Source organism: Leptinotarsa decemlineata, unplaced genomic scaffold, assembly GCF_025532065.1.
Source record: "Leptinotarsa decemlineata unplaced genomic scaffold, Ldec_3_MD MMD2_tig00026340_RagTag_RagTag, whole genome shotgun sequence".
NCBI lineage: Eukaryota > Metazoa > Arthropoda > Insecta > Coleoptera > Chrysomelidae > Leptinotarsa > Leptinotarsa decemlineata.
In genome coordinates, this window is record NW_027412694.1 from 8,860,497 (window position 1) to 8,886,129 (window position 25,633).

Sequence of the window (25,633 nt, forward strand, 5' to 3'; positions counted from 1 at the left end):
TATTTTTGAAATTACATGCCGATTTCAAATAAAGTAAAATGTGCCTATTGGGTGAGTACACATAATAAAATTTTCGTGTTCACAACAATCTCAAGTGATTAGTTCCTATGGCGGATGGCCATAGTTTTTCTAAGTACTTTCATGTATCAGTTATATATGCTCTTGACTTGACTGTTGTTTTCTGCTACATATTGAGACGTTTCACACTGAAGTTAATGTGACATTGGAAAACTTTGATCAATTTTCGAACTTGAGGTGTTAACTTTAAATAATATTGGACCTTTCTAGATCTTCTGATCTACACCTACATTTAGCACGCCATACTTACTATTACTGATTTCTACATGTTTTCTATTTTTAAACAATTTGAACCATTTCTCAAGCTAAACCCCTGCTCCAAAATTTTCCCAGTTTACATAAAAGATAATTGATTGGCGAAAATCAAATGCTTAGGCTAGATATAAGAATATACTGATTTTTGTCTGGTTGTCAGAGCTTCAATTATGCCAAAATTTTCTGATTGATTCGCCCGTTACTTGATGTAGGTCCATAATAATTTCAAAAACTACACCTCACGATTTGATCTTCACAAACTTTATTTTGAAAACTATATCACATGTTTCTCTAGCACAGTAGCTTTTTCAAGAGATTTATAAATCACTCAAATCGTGAGGTGTAATTTTTGAAAAAAATATGTCAAAATTGTCTAGGTTTCACTGCAAATTTTCCAAAAATGCTCAAAAAGGAATAGGTAGTAAGTATTTATAATTTTACAATCCTAGTAGTCAGTTTTCATGAACAGTCAAATACGACTGGAGTTTTGTATTTGGTTTACCCTTCTCAAAACTATCTTGCGACAAGCCAATCAATTAATCTTATTGGCATAGTCTCTAACTTCGCACGACACCGTAATACTCACCAGATCTTTGGCAAAAAACAAGTGAACCGAGTAGAGGTAGTAGTCGAATAACTGATTCATGCAAGATATGATCTGATAGGCACGACAAGCACGACACCGTAATACTCACCAGATCTTTGGCAAAAAACAAGTGAACCGAGTAGAGGTAGTAGTCGAATAACTGATTCATGCAAGATATGATCTGATAGGCAATGGGTTGAAGAAGCCTGGACATCTGGATATATTTTCCAATTTGTCTAAGTATAGAAAGAGTTGTATTTGTCAATATCGGACATTTATAATGGTGTTTTTCTTTCTTATCAGGCCGTCTGAAATGAAAAATCTCTCTCATTAGGTACAAGTCATTAAAATAGGATCTTCATATTTCAAATGATTATTCAAGATACTTTCAAACCCTATGGTTACAGTTATACGAGAAGGTTTATTACACACTCTCCACGTATCCTTAATAATATAAATATAAATCACAGTTTTTTAATGAGACACATTTCACTAGAAATCTAAAACAATGTTTATCCAAATATTACTTTTTTTATTGTAATTGAATGCCTTGAACTTCTAATCATTTTATCATATACGAGGTATGTTAAAAAAATAAGGTGAATTTTCATTTTTATCAATATACATTAATGAATTCATCAATTTGCATAAAGCACCCTAAAAAAATAGTCCCCCTCAGATATAATATACTTGTGCCTGTGTTGCAGGCACAAGTATATGTAGTTCTGATATGCACTTTCCTTTAATCATGGGAACAGGAAACAGTCGCAGGGCACCAAATCTGGTGAATACGATGGCTTAGGCATGATTACGGTGTTGTTTTTGGCCAAAAAATTACGAACAAGCGATTTCCGAAAAAATTGCGTGGCATGTGCTGATATTCTGACATCCTCAGCAACTTGTCTAATAGTGATTCGACGATTCTTCACAACAGTTTTCTTCACTTTCTCAATATTTTCATCAGCTGTTGATGTGCTTGGGCGTCCAGAGCAAGCATTGTCATTCACATCTTCTCGACCTTCTGTGAAAACCTTGTACCTCTTTTGAACATTTTTCTGACTCAGAATACAACCACCGTATGCCAGCCACTGTCAACATCAAACAGTATTTTTGAGCACTTAATTTCATTTTTTACAGAAAATTTTACGCAAATTCTTTGATCAGTTTTTTTCGATAGCAGTAAATCGCCGAACAGGCAAAACACTTCTAACTTTTATGCCTCTCACCAACAAACTAAACAGCTAAAACTGTGAACATATGTTCGAGACGAGTGTAGCAATATACAAAAATAAAAAATCGCTTATCGAATGTATGTAGCCCGCAAAATTTGAACATTCACCTTATTTTTTGATCAGTCCACGTATAATTACATGTGATTTAAAAGACTGGAAAGTAATATTGAGGAAAAATATCAGAGAGTAAACAAATATTCAATTTTTTAGTGTTTGTGATGTCTGTCTTCTAATGAAAATATCCCTGAAATCTTTTCAACAGTCGTTTAAATCATAATCGATTTTATCTGCTTGACTACCATACAGACGCTCCTTACCTTGAACTGTCATTTTCTTCATCTACATAATCCCTTCTCAGTTCCTCTGGTTCTTCCTCTTCACTATCTTCGGAAAAGTATCCCGAACCTTCATTTTCAGAAGCTAATATGTCTTCTTCAATAATTGTTTCATCCAAACGAGAGTCAAAAGGTGTTCCATGATCAGCATATCTTACAAAATAGTTACCTACAATACTACTTCCATCTTGAGAATGGTTGGAAGAGCAGCACTCTGTTGAATTTGTTGAATAGTTGATCATTGTGGGACTCACTTGGGGATTGAATTTAAAATTCTTCAAGGAATACCGAAATGATTTGAATTCCTGCAGAAAGAAAAATGCAGAAAAACGCAAATTCAAGTTTGAAAAGTTATCATAGAACATTTTATGTACACATCTCAAAATTATAAAAAATATCTGCTGAATAACGCTGACCTGTAGTTGTAGAATATCAAATGATGGTTTCACAGGACAAATTTCCCACATCTCATTCTCTAAAAATATTTTCAGCTCATCTAACCTTTGGGCATGGTAATTCTTGAAATAATTAACGCTCTGCTTTCTTATTGATTCTTGTAAATCTTCGGATTTACTTGAACAAAATTCTTCTCCAACAAGTATCAACCTAAAAACATTCATAACAGTTTCTAGTTGTTTTATCATAAGATATGACATAAAAAAATGATTAAACTTTTGAATAAACTGACAAATGCATTGAAAAATAAAACTATGCCAAGACAAATCATGAAAAACCTATCCACTCCTACAAATACAAACATGTTTACATATCTATGTATGTATGTATATATAATTGTATGTGTATGTATGTGTGTATATAGAATCTTTCATTAAGCACTTCCTATCTTTAAATTTAAATAAAACAAAGTACTTGTGAGATATCACTGAAATTTTTCATTCGTTTGAAAGATCTATTGATGTGGAATATAACATCGTTCAAATGTCCGCCACGGCTTCTCTAGGGGGAACACAACCGAAACGTCCAATTTTCCATGACTGGCGCATAAATCAGGCTGAATTTGAACGATGGCACGCACGGGTTATGTTGGCTTTAAAGGACTGCTGTGGTTTGTGGCTTATTCGCATACACCTGCGACCTAAGAAAACCCCACAAGAAAAAATCTAACGGGGTCAAATCGCACGATCTCGGTGAATTTTCATTTTTATCAATATACATTAATGTATTCATCAATTTGCATGTACCCTAAAAAATAGTCCCCCTCAGATATGTGCCCTCACTTCGCTCGTGCAGAATATCCAATGTGGCATGAGCTGTGTGGTCGGCGCATCGCCGTCATGTTGAAACCACATGTCGTTGGTGTCCAATTCATCATCCAGTTCAAGCCAAAGGAAGTATGTAATCATCGACCTATAGTGCTCGCCGTTGACAGTTATGGCCTGGCCAAGGTCGTTCTCAAAGAAATATGGACCGATGACGACGCCAGCCCAAAATCCACACCAAACAGTGACTTTTTCGGGATGCATTAGACGCTCTTGGATCTCGTGTGGATTGGTATTGTCCCAAATTCGACAATATTGTCTGTTCACGTACTCATTCATTCAGAAATGAGACTCATTGCTGAAGATGATTTTTCGATGGATCTCAGGGTCAGTTGCCAACTGCTCTAGAGCCCTCACAGAGAATACACGTCGTTGTCTATGGTTGTTCACCTTCAGTTACTAGGTCAGTTGAGTTTTGTACGGGTGCAGGCCCAAGTCACGACGCAAAATTCGCCAAGTTGTGGTCTGCGAAAGGCCGAGTTTTTGTGAGCGACTCGAAATCGACTGCCTCGGATCTCCTGCACACTCTCACAGACAGCGGCAATGTTTTCGGCAGATTTTGCGTTTCGTCGACGTACAGGTGTTGGTCGATCGTTTACGGAACCAGTGGACTCAATTTTATCTACCACATTGCGAATAGTCCTCTCGGTAGGACGATTATGGCGACCGTAAAATGGGCGACGCGCGCGGTACGTTGCCCGAACAGAACAAAAAGGATTTGAAGCTTTATATCTTTTATTAATTATCTGCGAACGCTTTCGACAGTTGGTAGTACTGTCATCTCCTAGGCACCCCTCAAACTGAACTGGTCATCCTGTTGTCTGCCTCTTTATACGGTCAGAGCGTCTTAACTCGAACTATTTGTTTTATTAATTTACCTAATCATATTTGTTTGCTTTTTTTTTGTTAATGATTAGACCAATTCTGAAATATTTTCCTTTGAAGTTATATATTTATGTATGAATATTTCTTGTATAAATAATTTCCTGCAAAACCATTGTACTTTCTTAGGAATAGATAAATGTAAGTATAACAAAATACGAGACAAATGAATACAAACATTAATTTGCAATATTAAACAACAATTTACTTAAATGAAATTATTCATACAATTCATAAAAGAAAAATGGAGGAACCAAAACCTTTCATTCTCAAAAATGTATCTCTCTTAAAAGTATACTCCTTTCAAATTAAATGAGGTTTTTTTTATTTCAAACTATTTTTTTTTCCTGAAATAATTACCTGTTACAATTCATTTGGGGTTTTGAGATATAATTCGTTACCCGAAAGAATAACAGAAGCCGAGAGACTTTTGCCAGAAGAGATGAAGTGGTGGTCTACAATGAATTTGATGTTACGGAATCAAAACATGAAGAAGTGAAGCTGAATAAGAAGGAAGGTGTTTTTTTGTAAAGCAAAGGCACATATTGAAATTTAAAGAAGGGAATACAAAAAAAAGAATATTTTAAAACATGTCGCACGTATGACTTTTGCATGTTTATCAGTCCAATACAAAAATGTTTGTATATCAGCCTTTTGGTTTGTCTAAAAATCGAATACTTAAATCAGATACACGAACTTTCTGGTGTTATGTAGGTATTACACAATAATTTGTTTTTTTCACAAATTAGCATTTTTTTATTTATCTTCTCTTATATTTTCAGTTATGTTATTTATTTTTTATTACTAGTTTATTCAATTATTTTTTAGACAACAGCCTAATAACCCAAAACTATAAATTTCAATTTTGATTTCTGTGTACTAAGTTGGCATTTTTAACTAATACCACACTAATTGATAGGTTAGTCCAAACTTTCTACCTTATAAATCCAATACATAAAATATTTACCTTGCTTAGAAACAACTCATTACACTGAAGAATAATGAATACAAGTTTCACCAGAGAATTGATTTTATCTACTTTCAAGATCTATCCTAATTACCAATTTCCTCATTGCAAACTAAATTCAATGAAGGGAAACAATTCAAAGCTATTTGATCATTGAGCAATAACCCCGAATTGTTGAATCTATTGATTTCAAAGCATTCCAAAAGGTTGTGTTTTGAACATTTCTCCAACAAATAGAATATGTCATAATCGTGATTGAACTTGTGAACCTTTGTCAGAAGATGCTTTGCAAATGTTGAATTCGTCTTCTCATTCAAAAAACATCTTCTATTCTCTTTTATTCTATTGTAATAAGTTTTTCTGATTTGGCCAATATAAAATTTAGGACAAGTACCACAAGTCAACTTATATACTTCCGATCTATCCGAAACTAGAGTTTTATCTCTGTTTTCAATGAATCTACTGAAGTTATTATTTGTTCTGTAGGCTACGTCCAATTCTTTGTTTAAAAAAAACGAGTGATGCTATTAATAGGATCACCAAAATAAGTTAGAGTTATGGTTATGAGGTGGATATTATCAATTCAATTCATTCTGATAATTGGAAAAACAAGCTCTGAACCAGGTCTATCCGTTTTTAAAGAATGATAGTAAACATATGAAAAAAATATTATTTCTCACCTTTGAACTACTCTCAATATTTGCACAAACTGATCAAATTTATAACTGGCCAAGTCAGCATTCAAAAGCAAACTAGACACTTTCCTCTGAACATCATCCCATATTTTCACCAAGTTGTGTTCTAATTTTTGTTTGCTCATTGTGTTTTCAATATTGAAATTATCGTTTCCTGTTTGAGATTCGTTTTCGCTGTTATTGTGCCACTTCACAAGCTGACGATAACTGAGAACTATTTTAAAAAGAATTTTACAAAGATGCACTAGACAGCCTATGAATACATTTTGATTAATGGACTGAAAATAAAAATATATTTCATTAAAATTGTATTCAAGATGAAATATGCAGCACAATTTGAGAATTTGTGCAAGGGAAACATAATTAGCCACATTTAATAATTAGATAGAAAGTCTTCAAGAGTTGAGTTCATTTGGGGGAAAAATGCTAGTAATTACTGTTCTTAATCATTAAGAATAAAGATTCTACTACAATGAAGTGCTGTTGATTATCTAAACCTTAACATTCACTTACTCAAAAGTTTATCACTTTTTTTCAACTTCCAAGGGATTTAAGAATTTTAAAACGGAAGTCATGCTCTTGTACGAATGTCCTGTTATTGTAAAGTTTTCAAAAATTATTCAAGTTGTGTCTCATGATAAGGACAAATGTCAAGCACTATAGGAAAATCCTTAAGGCTCTCTTAGAGCGGTGCCTGTGCGAAAGTAGTGATTCACATTGATTTGAATCGCTGGAGATTAAATCCATTTGGAAAAACGTGAAGCTGTGAAAATAGTGAAGTTCAATGTGTACTGAGTTGAAACTAATAACGATGAGCAGCCACAGTCTTTCGCGGATTTCTGATATGTACCGCTCTTGATGGAATCAAATGTGCCAAGTCACTTGAACACTTCCCTTGAAAGTATCTATAGAAGAGAGATAAATCTCCAACCTTTCTTCGATGTTCCAGACTATCAAGGTTGCAAGTGATGTTCGCGTCTCCAATCAGGCGGATAGCTCTTTTCTGGGTGGAATCCAGCAACTTCAGGGTATGATTGGGGGCGGAACTCCATACATGAGAACAATACTCCAAAAGAAGATCTGATCTGAGCTTTATAAACCATCAAAAGTTGCTGAGGTGTACACAGTTTTCTGGTTCGGAACAGTGTTTCAAGATTTTGAGAAGTAGCCTTTGTAATTCCAGCGAAATGATTGTGCCAAGACATATTGGTGTCCATTTTAACTCCCAACAATCTTATCGAAGCAGAAAGGGGAATTATCTGACCTCATTTTTTATATCTGGTTCGGAGACATTTATCTTCTTGGAGAAAACCGATGCCTAGGGTTTTTGTGGCATTGAATTGAACCTGGTTCTGTATCGGTAGAGTAAGGAGGGTGAGTGTAAGCCCACGCACTTAGGCTACATGTGACCCATTGTACATCCTCTTGAGGAGTTGCCCTCCTAGGTCATCGTCCATCCTATCCTTTCCAGGAAGGTGGACAGGTCGCTGGGAGACATCTCCTTTATATCGGCAGGTGTAGGCCAAGACTCGCCGAAACACACTCTCTTATTGACGATAACTCCGGGCACTCGCACAGGACATGCCTGACAGTCTCATCTTCCTGTTCATACATCCTGCATAGAGGTGTGTCCACTAACCCCATATTATGGAGGTGTTTCCTTAGTTGACACTGGCCAGACAGAAATCCTACTGTAAGGCGTAGATTTTTCCTGGTCATCGCCAGATATTTCTTCGGCGCCAGCTACCCAGGTTCGCCCAAGGTGATCCTGATAAGATTACATCCTTTGATTCCATGCCATCTCTTTAAGGATTGAGCATGGGTGTAACATTTGACTAGTTCCGCAATTGTTGAAGTCATCAGGCCGTGGGTGCCACTGGGTCCTAAAATTCTTAGTCCAGCCGCTTCCTTAGCTAAAGAGTCGGCAATGCGATTACCTTTACTCCTGTCGTGCCCTTTAACCCACCTCAGGATAATGTTATTATCTACCGAAACTTTGGCTAAATCTTGGTGGCACTCTAGTACTAGCCCTGAGGTAACACACTGTCTGTTCAAGGCTAATAGTGCTTGTCTGATATCAGTGCAGATTGTTATGTTTTTGCCAGAAATTCCTTTCTTGGTTATTTCTTTTGTGGCGATTGAGATACCAGCCAGTTCTGTTTGGACCACACTGGTATTTCTTCCCATTCCCCACTCAATACTTAGGCTTAGTGATCTGAGCATCCTGAGCCTTCTTTGGTTTTTGAACAGTCTGTATAAATCTGGTTACTTTCACCCCAATTCGAAATTATTTCTAGATCCTCGTTAAGATATTCAACCTCCTGCTGCCAGTGAAGATGTGCTTCCGCAGTCAATATTGGAGACAATATGGATCCCTGAGAAACACCAGCGTTGATTGTGAAAGTATTCGAGAGATCCATCGACATCCACTTGCAGAAAACGTTCTTTCAGGAAGCTGAAGAGCCATACACAAAAATGATCCAACAAGCCATAGCATCGAAGTTTGGCCAACAAACCCTCATTCCACACATGGTCAAAGGTCTTAGAAATATCAAGCGCAACAGCTCTTGACTCTCCATGTTTCTTGATGGCGTTATTTCAAATATGGGTGACATACGATAGAAAGTCGCCTTTTAAATAACAAATAATAAAAAAAACAAATTCATGAAAATTAGTTTGTTTTTATAATTACACTAACTAACTACTAGAAAACTACTTTCCTGTAGAGTTTAAATCAAAAAGTGCTTTAAGAGACATCAGGAGCAGAAAGTTTAAATAAAACATCACATGTGGCATTACAATTCGAGAATTATTGCAAATAGAAACCACCTACCTGGCATAAGATTTTATATGGATTTTTTCCACTATTTTCACTTGATTCCAGTATGTCTGGTGAAGAAATATATGACTGAACAACATTGAATGATGAATTATAAATTGCAGTTATATAGTGAACATGCAAATTGTCAATCATAGATAAACTCGATTTTTCTAGAAGATTATAGGCAGCTTGAAGTTTCCTATATCGATCTCCATCAAAATGGAAACAAGTCTGAAATAATTTTAGTAGATTTGAATTGTCTGAGTAAATGAAACATTTTAACAGTTTAAAAAAAAATTGAATAAATAGTAGGAAATACAGCGTCAGTTAAATAGTGGTAAATTTTGCAGTACCATCAATTGATACCAGCTCAAGCTTTTCTGGATCATGATATATAACCGGAGTTGAAAATTCTAGCTTTGGCTGTATGTTTTTTACTCGCAAACATATTAACAATCAGTTTGAACTTCGTCACAGGAACTTTCCAAGTGCTATCAGAATATCATCACAATATATTTACAAAGGGTGTCATAAGAGTTGGGCCACCCTCAACGCTAGTATTTTGAATACGGACCTATATTGGTCATTTAATATTCAGAAATTGAAATCTCCCAATATTCCTGCAATTTTTATAAATTTGATGATCATCAGGTAAATTATGTTTTTTTTTATTATGGCCTCATAAATCACACAAATGCAAACATAACTTAGTCCCTGCATCGGTAACTTAAATATATTTTTCCGGAGAAGTCCCCACGTAAACTTTCAAAATTTTAAGTAAAACTTATGAACTTTTGTCCCACCCAGTTTGCCTGTCAATGTGTTGAATGAGCACTGCAGATAATCCTTTCAAAGCATGTAATCAGTAAAAAAATAATGTGCCAATGTTTACTATGCCTTGTAAATTGATTCATCTTTCCTAATTTGGAAACTTATATGAAGGTGAGAACAAGCACTGCTACCAAACACTAGAACTGCAACACTGTTCCCTACCCAAGTTTCACTAACCAAGTTAGCATCATCGGAAGATAAACTAAACTTTTTTCCCAAAAATTATTCACTCCTTAAAAAATAACCCCTTCAATTCATAAACTAAACTGTTCACCAGTTGATCTGCTGATGACATATTCGTTGTGGAGTTTTCAGTTTTTGGTGATGATGTATCGAGATATTTTCGTTGAACTCCGCAAACGCTATTCAGAACACTCTGTTGAGATGGAATGATCATTATCTACTCCAGAATCTTAACATCATGCCAATATGCCGCACTATGGCAGAAATCTTAGCCGGACAAATGCAGAAGGTTGTCATTCTCGGCTCATTGCGCTTGCCAATGCATTGAGGTTTTCGGCTTATCAAAACGCCTGACCTTCCCATTCCTCAGGTCGAGAGGGGTGAGGTTGGAAACTGAGTGGTTCATTAGGACCTGCCAATTAACTCCAGCCAGATGTTATAGCCTAAAATTATTTATTCACATTTCACATTTTTATTCACGCGTTTCTGATATTAAGGTGAATTTTTCAAATATCATTCTTCATTCTCTTCTGAGGAACTTTGTCTAAGCTTCAATCTAGAAAAGATAAGATTCTCTCAGAACGTGAATTTCATACCAATTAGTTTTCATTTAATACCCATTCATATTTTTCAATGATCTCAAATTGCATTTTTTTACTCATTTCTACTCATCGAATACCTAAGAGCTGAAATACAGGTGTTCATAAAAAATTGTTAGAACAAATACAGATGCTTATTCAAAATATCAAAATATCCAAATGAAAAAAAAACTTGTTTAAAAGTTCTATGAACATATCCTGATACTCTATTGGCAGTTGCTGTGGCAAAGTTCAATCTGTTTTTCCCATTTATGTCTGGAATCAAACGATCTAGATGATGACCTAAAATAGGCAACTTTGCCCTAATTTAACTGACTCTCTATCCCCTACTCTGATCCCCATTCATAAACTCGATTTTGAATGGTCCTGTTTTAATGTTACCTGTGCTAATACACGGTCTAACTGAGCATCAGTATTTTCCAAAGTTTCTTGTAATTTATAAGTGAGGGCAGCTACACAACTGAAATGCCTATATTTTGTAGCAATTTTCTGGCATCTTTTCAGTTCTGTTATTGCAGCCACATAATTTTCATCATTCATCAATATTTGACATCTTGTATCAAAGCTATGCTGAAAATTGCCACACATTAAAAATAACATCTTTCAAACCTCTAAATAACTTTTAAAATGCCATAGTTGAAAGAACCTACCAAATTTTTTATCATAATCAAATTATTCAATAAGTTCTGTGCTATTTTCCTTTTTCTATAATTAGCCAGAATCCCTAAACAAGCACTGAACTGACTTCCAGCAACTTTCAACTCTCTTCTGCTAATTCTACATAACTCCAAGGTGGCTCTAACCTCATTAAGAATTTCGGTCACTTTCTCGAATTCAACATTACACCCAGTTTGATTCTCCAAAATTAACTGCAATACTTTCTTTGACACAACCTGATGTTGCTGCTTTAAATTTTTGAAATCCCGTTGTATCTGATCACAATCAAGAACTTCTGGGAGTTTCTGAAACAATTTTTGTAAGAACGTGCACATAAAAAATAAATACGATTTACTTTCAATTCGAATCTGCAGATGTCAAAATCTTCATCTTTCGAAAAATAAGCTGCTTGAATACTTTCCAGTATGTCTTGATCCGCAGGCCTATCAACATCTGTTACTGTTTTACTGTTAATAGATAAATTTGTTACTTGCGAAAAATGATAATTTGCATCATTGAAGCCCATGGATGGAATTTTTGGAGGCTAAAATCAAATATTATTTTCCATGAATACCTTCTGAATCAGTTTCTTTTACAAACTACTCAATCATTTTTATCCTAAAAGCACCTGTTTATTGATGAGTATCAGAAGTTTTTGTTTGAGTTCATCCATTTTATGTGCCATAATTCATAAAATAAGGATCTACAAAAATATCAATTCAAATTGACTCCTTCATTATTATTTGTTTTTGTATTCATCAAATGTCAGTGTCAATGTGTTACATCCAATGAATCTTCTTCTTTCGTTTTTCACTACTCAAGCATACTTGAAGTTGAAGTTCAAGTAGGCTTTTTAGTTGGGTATATGACGACGGTTGACGCCCATAAAAACCACAATAATAGCACAGTATAACTTGTATAAGTATACTGTGATAACAGGCTTTCCGGATTTGCGGCCATAAAGATACTCAGAGTATTATTATGTTACTCTAAATCGTTCATAAACGTATTATCATGTGATAATATTCTGCTGTACTCCGTCTACTAGACGGGATTGAGCACAGAATAATTATACATCATTCTATGGATTATGGATTAAGTATATGATCGAAACTCAGAGGCTTAATTTACAGGAAGGTGTACGGATTATCAAAAAATATCGATGCCATGTTTGTGACGTCATTGAAAGGATACGAGCACTAAATTTCAAACAATATGATACACATATAATCAATTTATATTTCATTCAGTCCTGGTCAACTTTTTGAAATCATCGGTGTTAATCGATTGACGTCTCATCAAACCGTTCGTTAATTCATCGGGTCTACTACGACATGTTGACGACACGTTTGTTTTTTGATGGATGAAACTAATCGGTGTAGATCAGATATAAAAGATGAAATAAGTAAACATTGGATAATGATGAATGGCCAGTCAACTTCGTTTTCGTTTTTAGGCTCTTTGAATAATTTGAGGTCGACGTCGCCGGAGCTTACTGCTCAAAGATTATACGTTATTTGTTATCGTTATTTCTCATTTCCATAGTAATATGTGAAACCAGGACATGAAATGATTTTTTGTAAATATTTCAACCATACATTTTTTCCATTAGTAAAATTGGTCGATAGTTTGATTAAAATGTATTGCTGTATGGCCTTGATTTCATTTTGCATTTTTTTGTTTTCAAAAAATGAGGAGGACCGTATGTTGAATTCAAATGTTGAAACTACCTCCATTAACCTTCAAGCAGAATCAAAACTGATTTTCATAACGCCTGCATATATTATCTGTTATTAAACGACACCTAATAGTATCTCTAGAGATGGATACGTATTAAGAAAATAAATAATTCGAAAGGAAATTCGAGACATTCACATTGTTCCTACACAGTAGAATCTGTCAAATATCTGCAGAAACACACCTAATTTGTTCTGAATTTCCCCAAAACCAGTCTGTAGGTGATCACTACATTAATTTCAGCGATCTCTTGCTGCTGGCTAGACAATTGCAAGTATTTTCTGTGTAAGAGAAGTAATTCAATGTCCATCATGGTATTAGCCGAGAAAGAAGTTGTTTTACTATAGGTATTTGCCAGATCCTTCTGTGTAAGAACGTAAGGAGAGTTATTAATTAATTTTATGTGTTATAATTCATCTCAATATGACCATAATTTGTACCACTTCACTCCTCATTGAGTGCTGAATTTCGGTAATTTTTTTCGCTATCCAACCCCCTGCAGAAATATTCTCATCACTACTGATACATCAGAATAAAATACCAGATTGTTCATTGAAGGTACTAGTTACTTTTTTAGCACATTTATTGTTCTGATGAATCGTCAGTCGTACTGACACTGGAACTTAAATACCAGCTAGATAAATGTTTCTTGTTCTTCTTATTCAACTGATGAGTGATTTCGTAGAGACTAGAGTGGAATGAGCATTTTTATACTGAACATTTATACCTTTTCTTACTGAACAAGACCTGTGGAAATAACTACAAAACAAATCTGGGACCATGTAGAGAATATTAATAATGAATAAAAGGGGTGATCCCATACAATAAATAGTAATACTTGATAGTTATTATTAGTTCAGTATTCGACACTGAACAAGGTGATCACAATCTCCGCAGAGATCTCCTCACTTCTGCAGCAACACAAGGATAAGCCAATTCATGAGTCTTCTTCAACAACATTAAAGACCTCGAGAGGTTCATCATGGTGTCTTCAACACCTTAGTCCACCGCAGGCGAGTGATGGGTATAGAGGTTCCAGACACGAGGTGCGGGGCTTGCCACGAGGCGCCTGAGACCGTAATGCACTTGCTGTCAGCATATGCGGTCTCAGCCTATATTCATCGACATAACAAGGCCTTAAGAGTGCTTCATTACCATCTACGGCACTTTTACGGTATTAACGAGACACCGGTGTTACCCAACGCTCCTGGGGATATTGTACTCGTTGTGGGGAACGATAATAAGTGCCGCATTTATCAAAACCATTCATTTCCCACCCTCAAACTAATATGCCTGATATAGGAATGTAATAAACCTGATATATTTCTTCTCGACCATCAGAGCGAGACCCAGACCATTCTGTTGAGATTGTTTTTCTGATTATTGGAGTCCTTGGTTGAATGATGGATTTCTTCTCCCGAAGGCAAAACTCTTGGCCGAACAAATGCAGAAGGCTGTCACTCTTGGCCCTTAGGGCACATGATTCTCGGACCCAATGATCACTTACCTTGCGGTGTGGGGAGTGGTCACTGGTTGATAATGCTGGCGCGTCGTCTCGAATCGATACATTCGAGAGGACGCGCCCTCGGGAGTTAGGGCCAGAGCAGCTTACCCTTCGCTGAAAAAAATAATAATAATGTTATTTATTTCGAATTCCCAATAAAAATAAATGTAATGAGATAAAAATGCCAAGCGAAAACATGGTCATATAGAGATTAAAATTTGTAGACGCACTGTGTGCCACAACATAGCCATTTAAGCTATTGTCAGCTATAAAAAATATTCACAGTGATATTGAGGATGTACTGTTTACGTTGGAACATTTAATGTTCAGTTTTTTGAAGATCTTATAATGTTGGAAAAATGAATAACATGGTTGAATTTTTGGAAAGTAAAATAAAATACAAAATGTTCTGATCGTTTTCTTTATAATTCTCTGATTGACTCGGTCGTTACTTGATGAAGATCCATAGTAATTTTACAAACTACACTGGAAACGATTGGATCTTCACAAACTGTATTTTCGAAAATATCACTACATGTTTTCATAATGAATAACATACTGTTTATAAATTCAAGTACGAGATTATGAATTCGAATTCGGAAGTTCATGATTAACCTCAAAATTTCGAATTTGAATTACAAATGAAATATGTTGAAATGTATGTAGAATTGTCATTCACTGCGAAAAAGTTACTGTGATAGCCAAACATGTCGTGATATACTTTTTGAAAAGAAAATTTGTGAAGATCAGTTTAAATTGAAATATTCAAGAAACAAAATACACATTTTTTCCGTATTCCGAAACTTCTCGTCATTCAAAAATAATATTTCTGAAACAGAAGATCGCCAAAAAACCTTTATGTGAAGTTTTTCAATCTCCTCCGAATAAATGAGTACCCAAAGAAACCCAGAATAACATTGACTGTATTAATAACAATTCCACAATGAAAAGAGGAACCAGAAAGCATGAAAGTATTATAATGGTTATTCCTGTATCGGAATCATACCAAAAAAACGTAGCTAATGACAGAATATTCAGTGAACCTTATTGAATCTTGCAATAAGGTTCGCGAAATATTATCTTTATGACATTGTGGAAGTGAGTTGGTTATATCTTAAATTTCCCTTTGGAAAACATTTGAAAATAATACTAAAGCTTTTTCTGAATTATCCTAAATCCTACTAATGCCAGGTATATATGAGTATATCAAGCTATTTGTAGTTGGCTCATATGTAATATATCTTTCATGTTTAATGAAACGTAATTTATTCTTAACATATCAACTGTTTTCCCGCGTTTTGTTCATCAAATCAACACATCGCGGATAATGATGTGCCATTCATTTCTTTTATGTTTATGCTAGTTGAAGTTGAATTGTGTGATGATGATTTCGTCCAGGATTTTATTGAATAAACCGTTTAGAAGTATGAAGGAGTTAATGAGAGCAGAACTAAATTCGGAATGGGACTCTCTGAACTTTTGCATTTGGGTATGGCATCCTTTTATCCTTCAATCTTATCCGTTTTCCTACTATCTCGACCTCTTTGATATCGCTCGAAAAAAGAATTGAAATTGTTTTGTCTTTCTTCAAGATTAAAACTCACTGATGACCGAAATAATTCCAATTCATTTTTCAAAAAGATCGAGAGTGATCGAAGATATAAACAAAGTCTTATCATCATTCCTTTACTCCTAAACTTATACTTGTCACTAATGTCATTGACACATATATGCCCTTCTCCTTGCAGTGGGGGTGAACAAATGAAATTATAATAAGATGTAGTATACCTTCCGTGCAAAAACACGAAATTTGAAAAATAGTTAAGGGGCAATATGACTGACTACTGCCAATTCTATGATTCAATTTGTGAATCGAGGTTGTAAAAAAAACAACATAAAATTATATGATGAAATTTTGAAAGCTATGTAATAATTGTATAGGTTAAACCTACACAAAGTTTTATTTTGCCCATATAAATAATCGAAATTTGTTGAGAACCGTCTTTGAAATATTTTCAAATTTTTTAATTCATTAATTTTTTCCTAAGAGAACCTGCTCATCAGCTCTCTTATTCGAGGATCTGATTCATTAGGAAGACACACGAACATTTATCATTGACTTGATAAGTATGTATAATTTGGAATGTCTGTCGTAAAATTAATCTATTTTGAAATATAGTGTCCCTCGACGCGCGTTTCGCTAACCAAGTTACCATTATCAGGAGATAATTAATACTAATTCTAACAGATATGTTAATGTTTTTATATGCATCTACACCTTACATATTGAGGGTCTTTAAAATTATTCCTAGTATTTTGTTATTGTTTCTGATGTTATTTGCTACCTGACTGCTACCTAATATTTACCAGTTTTCTACCTGTAATTGTATAAGAATGCGATCAAAAGGCTGATATGAAGGGTTCACAGATCTAATAAATTGATGGATGTAGCCGTTACTACGTAGTAGAATATCATGAGAAATGAGAAATAAAACTTCCTATATGTTTTTATAACTCTTTGAAAGTTTACAGTTTATTGTATTCGTTCGAAAATGTCCTTATAGGACGAAACTGCAGTAGCGTTAGTTACAAATACCAGTGGTATAAAAACATAGAAAGTTTTTATTTCTATGCTTCATGTTCATAGATCTCATTCCACATGTTTCGATTTCTGAACTCTCGAAGACATCCAAAAACCTGTAACTTCAGTAAGTAACTTCAACTCTAAATTTATTATCGTTGAAAAAAAAATTGTACGCCGGTGTTAGAGAATTCTAAGATCTCTCAAACGAGGTGCTACTCGCTCCCAGTTCCCTATCAAAATTTCAAGGATTGTTTTCCCCTGTGCTACGGCGTTGAAGTGACGACGCTGTAAATGGGGAAAAAAACTGTCCCTCTCCCAATAAAAATCGATCTGTTAAAAATCTGTTTTTCCTTTGATCAGCTGTCTGATCGTGTTTTAGGATTTGCAAGATTAGTACACAAAACCTCTATATCAAGTTTTCAATGGCCCACCCTGTATATACACACACGTACCTTCATATATAAATTATCACACGTGAAAATTACCTTTCCCCGAAACTGAGATCTGAATCCGCCCTTGCGATTAGCTGGCAAATAACATTAGGAACAATAATGAAAGGTTAGGAATTATGCATGGTACCTAATGATTTTTCTAGATACATTAAAAAATATTAAAATAGTCGTAAGAATTAGTACTACTTATCTCCTGATGAGTCGTGAGACCGTATTTCTGTTCTGGCGAGGGACAAGTGTTTTCAAGAGACTCATTACCCAATGGCGACTCCCTACCCATGAGGTTACTGATCACTGAGTTCGAAATTCGTGTGCACTGAACATACTCATGAGAGAACAAGAACTATTGTTGCTGCATTCATTCGGTTAAGATTTCTTTCAATTTTCGACAAGTTGAGATACTTTTGATTTTCAAAATCAAGGAAGAAAATAGATCGTAGAGTGTAAAATTTCACATTCAGAATTGAGTGTTTCAAAGCAATTGTTCTGGTTTGTTTTGTTTTTTGTGGTCTGCAGGTATTCATATCTGATGTTTCAGGTTTCTTTCATATTGGTCAATGCGTTTGCAATCAAGTACAGATAGCCAGATATCACCCCTTTCTTTCAGGTTGAATTATTTCTGCTTTGTTAATTTCAGTCGATTCCCTAGGTTTGTTCTGGTGCTACGAAATTCAAGTTCTAGGACGTCAGGATCATTTCCAATTGATATAGAGCGTTCTGGTTTATTTGGGATAATATCGGACTGATGATTCCTCTGTTCTGGTTTCGACTGCGAAATGATCTTAAACTGTCTTGAACCGTCCCGAATTGTTGTTGTTCTCGAGGCTAAACTGTTCTCGTTGCTCATGCTCATGCTCAATTCATGTACCTAGAAATTTGTTTGGGCTATTTGCTAGGATGTTTTTTCATTTACTTGATTTAAATAATTGATGATAGAGGTTAGATAACATTTGAACTGACTGTAAGGGTACGCTACATAACAAAATGGACATGATCAATAGTATTTTCTCGTCTTCATCTCTTCATATATACGATAGGTGGCACAGTGGTCTCCTCAAAATGCATTCTGGTTTCAACAAGTGTCCGAGATTATTTCGGACTGTTTGAGATTTTTTGCTTGTACGCATCAAGTCTTGCGCTGTTTCGGATGTTAGAACCAGAACAAACCTCCCTATATGGTCTTAAAGAGTACGTCTCTTCAAACGTGATAACATGAGTGCTACTGCTTATTTGTTGTTATGCCCCAGACAAAAATTTCTCTCGAGTTCAGAGAGCTGGGTACTTATACTAGCCTAGCTAAGCTTATACTAGACTAGAATTATGTCAATCCTGTCCGTAACATTTTTTGAATAGATCATTGACAAAGCTTAGGTGATTTATATTGGCACTATCTTCCCTGTGTCGTATTGCTCGCTCAAATTAAGCCTCTGGATGATGAACAATAAGCAAACAGATCGGTTATAGCTGCCGCGGCTAGCGCCCCTGTTGAAATATTTGAAAATTCTTTCCTATTGCACATCTTCAACATGAAACGAACCTACATACATCCCCCCAAAAATAAAGCGGTACATAGAAACGGCAATGAGAAGGTAATTTATATATGTAAATGCGCCCCTTTTATCTTTAGTGGGGGCGCTTCAGTTGGGAATTTTCAAAATACTTTCGTATTGCACATCAGCAACACAATACGAACCTACATACAAAATTTCAGCCTCTGAAAATATAGCGGTACGAAGAAACGGCGATAAGAAGGTAATTTTTATATGTAAATGCGCCCCTTTTATCCTTAGTGGGGGCGCTCCATTTGAGATATTTCAAAATACTTTCTTATTGCACATCTGCAACACAATACGAACCTACATACAAAATTTCAGCCTCTGAAAATACAGCGGTACGAAGAAACGGTGATGAAAAGTTAACTAAAGTTAACTTAAGACAATTTTCATATGTAAACGCGTCCGTCTCATCCCTAGTAGGGGCACCCAAGTTGTAATATTTAAAAATCTTTTCTTATCACACATCTACAACACAATACGAACCTAGATACAATTTAGCTTCCGAAAATATTGCAGTACGTAGAAACAGCGATGAGAAGGTAATTTTCATATGTAAACGCTCCCCTTTTATCCCTGGGGGCGCCATAGTTGGAATATTTCAAAATCCTTTCTTATTGCACATCTACAACATAAAACGACTCTACATACAAAATTTCAGCCTCCGAAAATATAGAGATACGGAGATACAGTGATGAATAGGTAATTTTTATATGTAAATGCTCCCCTTTTAACTCTGGGGGCGCCATAGTTGGAATACTTTGAAATCCTTTCATATTGCGCCTCCACAATATGATACAGCCCCAATTCAGCCCCAAAAATTTACCGGTACGGAGAAACAGTGAGGAATAGGTAATTTTCATATGTAAACGCTCCCCTTTCATCTACAGGAGACGCCACAGTTGGAATATTCAAAAATCCTTTCTTATTGCACATCTACAACATAAAACGAATCTACATACAATTCAGCCTCCGAAAATATAGCGATACGTAGAAACGACGATGACAAGGTAATTTTCATATGTAAACGCTCCCCTTTAATCCCTGGGGAAGCCATAGTTGGAATATTTTAAAATCCTTTCTTATTGCACATCTACAACATAAAACGAAGCTACATACAAAATTTCAGTGGTACGGAGAAACAGTTATGAAAAGCTAATTTTTATGTAAATTGATGGATGTAACCGAGTAACGTGATAGGAGATCATCATGAAAAATGATGTTTTATGTTTTTTCACCACTTTTATTTGTAACTGATGTTGTTACTGCAGTTTATTGTAATTGTTTGAAAATGTCCTCATAGGACGAAACTGCAGTAACAATATTAATTACAAATGAAAGTGGTTAAAAAACATAGAAAGTTTAATTCTTCATAATTTTCATATGTAAACATTCCCCTTTTACCCCCTGGGGCGCCCCAGTTGGAATATTCGAAAATCCTTTCTTAGTGGGCATCTAAGACCTAAGAAGCACCTATATACCAAGTTTCAGCTTCCTAGGACTTACCAGTACGGAGAAACAGAGATGAATGGGTGAGTGTTATGTAAGTGGCTTTCGCATTTATAAGTTTAGATTTTAATTACGTGGAAATCTATCATCCATAAGGTGAGGAAATGTGTAGAAATTTCGTTTGAAATGAAAGAGGGGTTTCTTATGTTGCACTTCTCCTCCTGTATATAAAAAATGTGGGAAACTTTCAAAGACCACTTTTCTCTTACGAAGCCACTGCTTGGTCCATTGCGATCTTTTCTTCTTCTTCATTGTAAAACCCCCAAACTTTTATGATACAACAAAAGCAGCTGCAATCTTTGAAGAACTCATCTCAAATGCTAGAATGAACTTGAGATGCACTGTTTGGAGCCTTTGGTGTAGTAATGAATATTACTGGAGTTTGATCACCAAGTGATCATCTTCAAAAGAAAGATCATCTTCAAGAGGAAGATTAATCTTCTTGGTGATTGAAATACGTGTCGAGGTGTTGAAAATAACGGTTAGGTGTTAGGATTAAACTCCAGTAATGCTAAAATGAAACTGGTGAAATGGCGAACGTTGTTCACATTTCACTCCACTGTGAGTAGGGAGTGACGAACTAAGAACATGGTTCGCCAAACCAAGTTCAGTGAACCAGGTTCCCATGTGCGTAGGCCGCTTAAATATAATTCAGTGCTTAAACAAGGGCTTCACTTATTTCTAACAAGGTAAATTACCCGGAACCGCGCATAATATTGTCAGAGTACACAGTTCCACTGGCTGCGTCGATTAATTTGTTACTAATTGGATACTAACGTGAAAGTTGTACACACCACAGCAAATAAAGCTGAAACTATAATCATATTTGGAATGTCTGTCGCAAATATGAAGCTCCGCTCCTGAGCATATCTTGAGGCTGTTAGATTCTATAAGAAATTAATCATTTGGTGATGGATGACCCAAACGTTACTAGCAATCTTGATAGCTTGGATTGTAGAAGGAAGTTTGTATACTTACATATTTCAACCGAAAGTGTTCGATCTGCGTAGCATGCTCGATTGTATCAGTCGTCAGAAGTTCGCGACAAACTATATAGCTGTCTATGCTTTAAGAGCAGCTACATACTCTCTCACTCATATGAGGGCATCCTCGTGAACGAATAGTTCTTTTAGGTAATTGGTTTTACAGCCAGTCTCAGCCAGTCTTCACTTTATGTGAAGTTTTCTTCCTTATACGAGGAGTTGGGCAAATTCGGATATGTGGTTGGTTACCTCGTTCATGGACAGATGGGGCGATGACAAACACGTTGTTTGTCGTTTGATTAAGTCTAGTTCGAGGAATGATACTCTAAAAGAAATTCAATTATGTGAAATCATCAACTTCATGTTTATGTTTGACACTACCTTGCACTGACGAGTAGCCAAACAGCTCGAAACCTGTCTGCAATGTCTTCCTCATAAGAGACATTGGGCGAATCGGATATGCCGTTGGTTAGTACCTCGTTTACGGGCAGATGTGGCGATGACAAATATGTTGTTTGTTGTTCGGTTCAGCCTTGTTTGAGGAATTAATCTCTGAAAGGAATTAGATTTCCAACAGCATATCCTGCCCTGACACCTGTCAGACATAAGCCAAGGGAGTATTTGTTTTCTGATAGGTGTCAGTCGGATAATTTAATAATGTTCCTAATAAACATATCTGCAATGATCCCAATACAGCTTGAATCGCCACAGTCGCACAGGCACCGATCTCAGAGTGTTTTCCTGCAGTGCATCACGAACCACGATGAAGAAAATAATAACTAAGTAATGAAAAAGTTTTTTTAATCATTTCAGTTTATGAAATATTTTTGAACGAACTTTCCTAAAAGGCGTTCAAGAAATTGACCTAAATCTCTAGGCAACAACATATGTGCTTTCGCCATTTTTTACCCGTTCAAACATTGAATTTCATCAAAAACAATTAATTTAAAGTGAAATCCTTCGCAGTTAATTGCCTCAATTGGCGATAATTAGGATGACCAACGAAATATCCGTGATGGTTGTGCATTCCAGTATACATGTTAATTTACATTGTTAATTTTGAAATTTTTCAATTTCGTTCCTCTCATTAACAGAGCGGTTCTTGTGTTGAACACAGCGTGAATTTTAAATAGGAAATGGAATGTTTAAATAGAAATACCACGAGAATTAATTTTACTGTTTGTAGCACTGGGTTCGAAACTTTTATGAAAATAATCATAAATAACTAACATGAACGTTGATGAACTTCATTATCATCTGCTAAGCATTCCAGCTCTTCAATTTTATTTTCTACCGTCTGATGTTTACAACTTCTCTGTCATACTCCATGAGTGGTGTGATTTCAAAATGAATTCAACATTTAAACTTCTTTCCCAGTGTTTTTCAAAAGTTAATTAAAATTTCAAGAGACCTGCATGAAGCTACAATGAAGATGATTTTTTCGCAAAAAACCCCATTTCATTCAATTGAAATTCAGCATAGTTCACATATATAGATTGTTTCAAAAGTTTTGTTCGTTTTCATGAGTCCACTTTAAACTGTAATATCTCAGTGAATACCCATTCAATTCAATCGAAATTAGCGCCATTTGAATCAGTACACTTTTGCCAACGAAAAATAAGTCGATAAATTCCGTCAGCATAAAAATTGGGTGCTCGGTATTCGATGAAGTCGACGAAGACCGTTATTGCCTGGTCTTGTTAGCGAAGCTTCTACCAGTGAGAAAGTTATCAACGTGCTTGAAAAGATGGTAATCGGTTGGCGATTTTCGGGCACTGATTCGTGAAACGTACCGAAGGTCCTTGTCTTGGAGAAGGATCGGACTTCTGTTGATCAGTGCTGACTGCTGTTGACGCAATTTCCGTTGCAGAAAGTTATAATGAATCACACCAGCCGCTGACCACCACACAGAAACCATATATATATTTTTTGATGAGTTTTCGCTTTGGGAAGTCCCTGGGTGGCTCATGGGTGTCTAACCACTCTCCACAACGTCTCCTGCAGAGGTTCTCAAACTTATTTTGTCTACCGCCCACTTCGAGAATTAATTATTTTCTAGCGCCCCCCAAATTTTTTTACTTTACTAAATCTTAAGAATCACAATCGCAGTCATCATTTTAATAATTAAATTATGTGTGTCATGTAAAAATAAGACTTTCTGATGAGGGTAATGTAAAAAACCATTTTGTAGTATTAGGAAAACGTTTATTCATGTTATTAAAACAAACGTTTCAATTTGAATTTTAAAACTAATATAATGTGAAGGATAAATTTGATGGTTTTTAACAAGTTTGTTAATATCAGGCTCGAATTTACTCAAAAACAGCCGTAAGTCACCGCGTTCGGTAATCTGCAACCGATTTCTCGTTTTAGTTAGCAACGTTGCCACAGTACTAAATCCACATTCACATAAATATGATGATGGGAATGCTATCAAAAATCGTTGAACGATGGATCACAATCCAGGGTACAATTGCGGGATCACCCCAGCTGGGGTGATCCTGCTGTGTTAACATTTGAAAAAGGATCCAACACCCAATGGGGTATTTCAAATTTTTAAATGTCCTGAAATCGTTCTGCGAAATCACTGTGGAGGTTCTCCAAATGTTGGCAGTAAACAAGCAAGTTGTCGTTGTTGAAGAATACTGCTGACAAATTAGGGAAATTGCGAAACTCACGTGTGCCGATATTATTCTTGTATAAAAGCAATTGGGCTACAAAATCAGCAATGACATTATTTGTTTTAATCAAATTCAAGTCGCCATCTTGAAGTTGGAAATTGACATCATTAAATAATTAATACAGTTCTGTCAAGTACGCAATATCATTCTTTGAAGTGATGAGGTTTTCGTACAATTCTTTGTCTTTGTTTTCCAAGAACTCTATTACAGAGTCAAATAGATTGTAAAATCGAGTCAGACAGTTACCTCTTGATAACCAACGCTCTTCTGTGTGAAATAGTAATCGGTTGAAATTTTCATCATTAGCAACACAAAGCTACGGAAGCGCAGAAGGGCCACATATTTTTATTATTTGTTTCTTGGAAATTACGACTTTCAATCTCGAAATTTCGACTTTTATCTCGAAATTTCGACTTTAAACTCAAAATTTCGACTTTAAACTCGAAATTTCGACTTTAATCTCGAAATTTCGACTTTAAACTCGAAATTTCGACTTTAATCTCGAAATTTCGACTTTAAACTCGAAATTTCGACTTTAATGTCGAAATTTCGACTTTAAACTCGAAATTTCGACTTTAATCTCGAAATTTCGACTTTAAACTCGTTATTCCGAAATTACGACTTCAAACTCGAAATGTCGACTTTTTTTTCTGTATTGCGATGGTGAACCACCCAATAAATTTCACTAGTTCGGACTTCCATTGTCTACTATATAAAATGATTTGAAATCCCTGAAACAAGTAAAAAAGAATAATTAAAAAAGAATAGTTGAAAATAACAATTATATTAAGCAACAATAAACCTGAAATGAAATGATAGTGAAATAACCTACAAGTAAAAATATAATAATTGAATAAATAAAAATTGAAGGAATGAAAAAAGGAAATAATAAAAAATAAAAATTGTAGAGATTCCAAGTCACGTTAGTTCACGACGTTTCGATTGTTGGTATCTACAATCGTCTTCGGGTGATGACTGGACTGATTCCTCTGAGAGATGACTATTTTATAGGTCGTTGAAATGACCAACTCCCGCCAAAACGGTCATCTCTCACGGAATCAGTGAAGTGGAAAATGGAAAGTAGAGAAAGTGAAAGTATTTCAACGACCTATAAAATAGTCATCTCTCGGAGGAATCAGTCCAGTCATCACCCGAAGACGAATGTAGATACCAACAATCGAAACGTCGTGAACTAACGTGACTTGGAATCTCTACAATTTTTATTTTTT

The 25,633-nt window shown here is 35.4% G+C and overlaps 1 protein-coding gene across 2 annotated transcripts in view; it reads right to left on the minus strand.

The window, feature by feature from the left end:
- The window catches only part of Vps50 (Vacuolar protein sorting 50), a 36,139-nt gene extending 23,918 nt beyond the window's left edge, over positions 1 to 12,221 (minus strand). The window contains exons 1-9 of one of the 2 annotated variants that reach the window (XM_023156382.2): positions 11,998 to 12,221; positions 11,757 to 11,945; positions 11,395 to 11,706; positions 11,126 to 11,314; positions 9,144 to 9,362; positions 6,296 to 6,588; positions 2,903 to 3,092; positions 2,469 to 2,791; positions 1,029 to 1,227 (exon numbers count right to left, since the gene is read on the minus strand). In XM_023156382.2, the coding sequence (XP_023012150.2) occupies positions 1,029 to 1,227; positions 2,469 to 2,791; positions 2,903 to 3,092; positions 6,296 to 6,588; positions 9,144 to 9,362; positions 11,126 to 11,314; positions 11,395 to 11,706; positions 11,757 to 11,927 (1,896 nt within the window). In that variant the 5' untranslated portion in view covers positions 11,928 to 11,945; positions 11,998 to 12,221. The remainder of the gene's footprint in view (positions 1 to 1,028; positions 1,228 to 2,468; positions 2,792 to 2,902; positions 3,093 to 6,295; positions 6,589 to 9,143; positions 9,363 to 11,125; positions 11,315 to 11,394; positions 11,707 to 11,756; positions 11,946 to 11,997) is intronic. The other variant, XM_074183709.1, reaches the window with a different exon arrangement.
- Between the last annotated feature and the right edge of the window lie 13,412 nt (positions 12,222 to 25,633).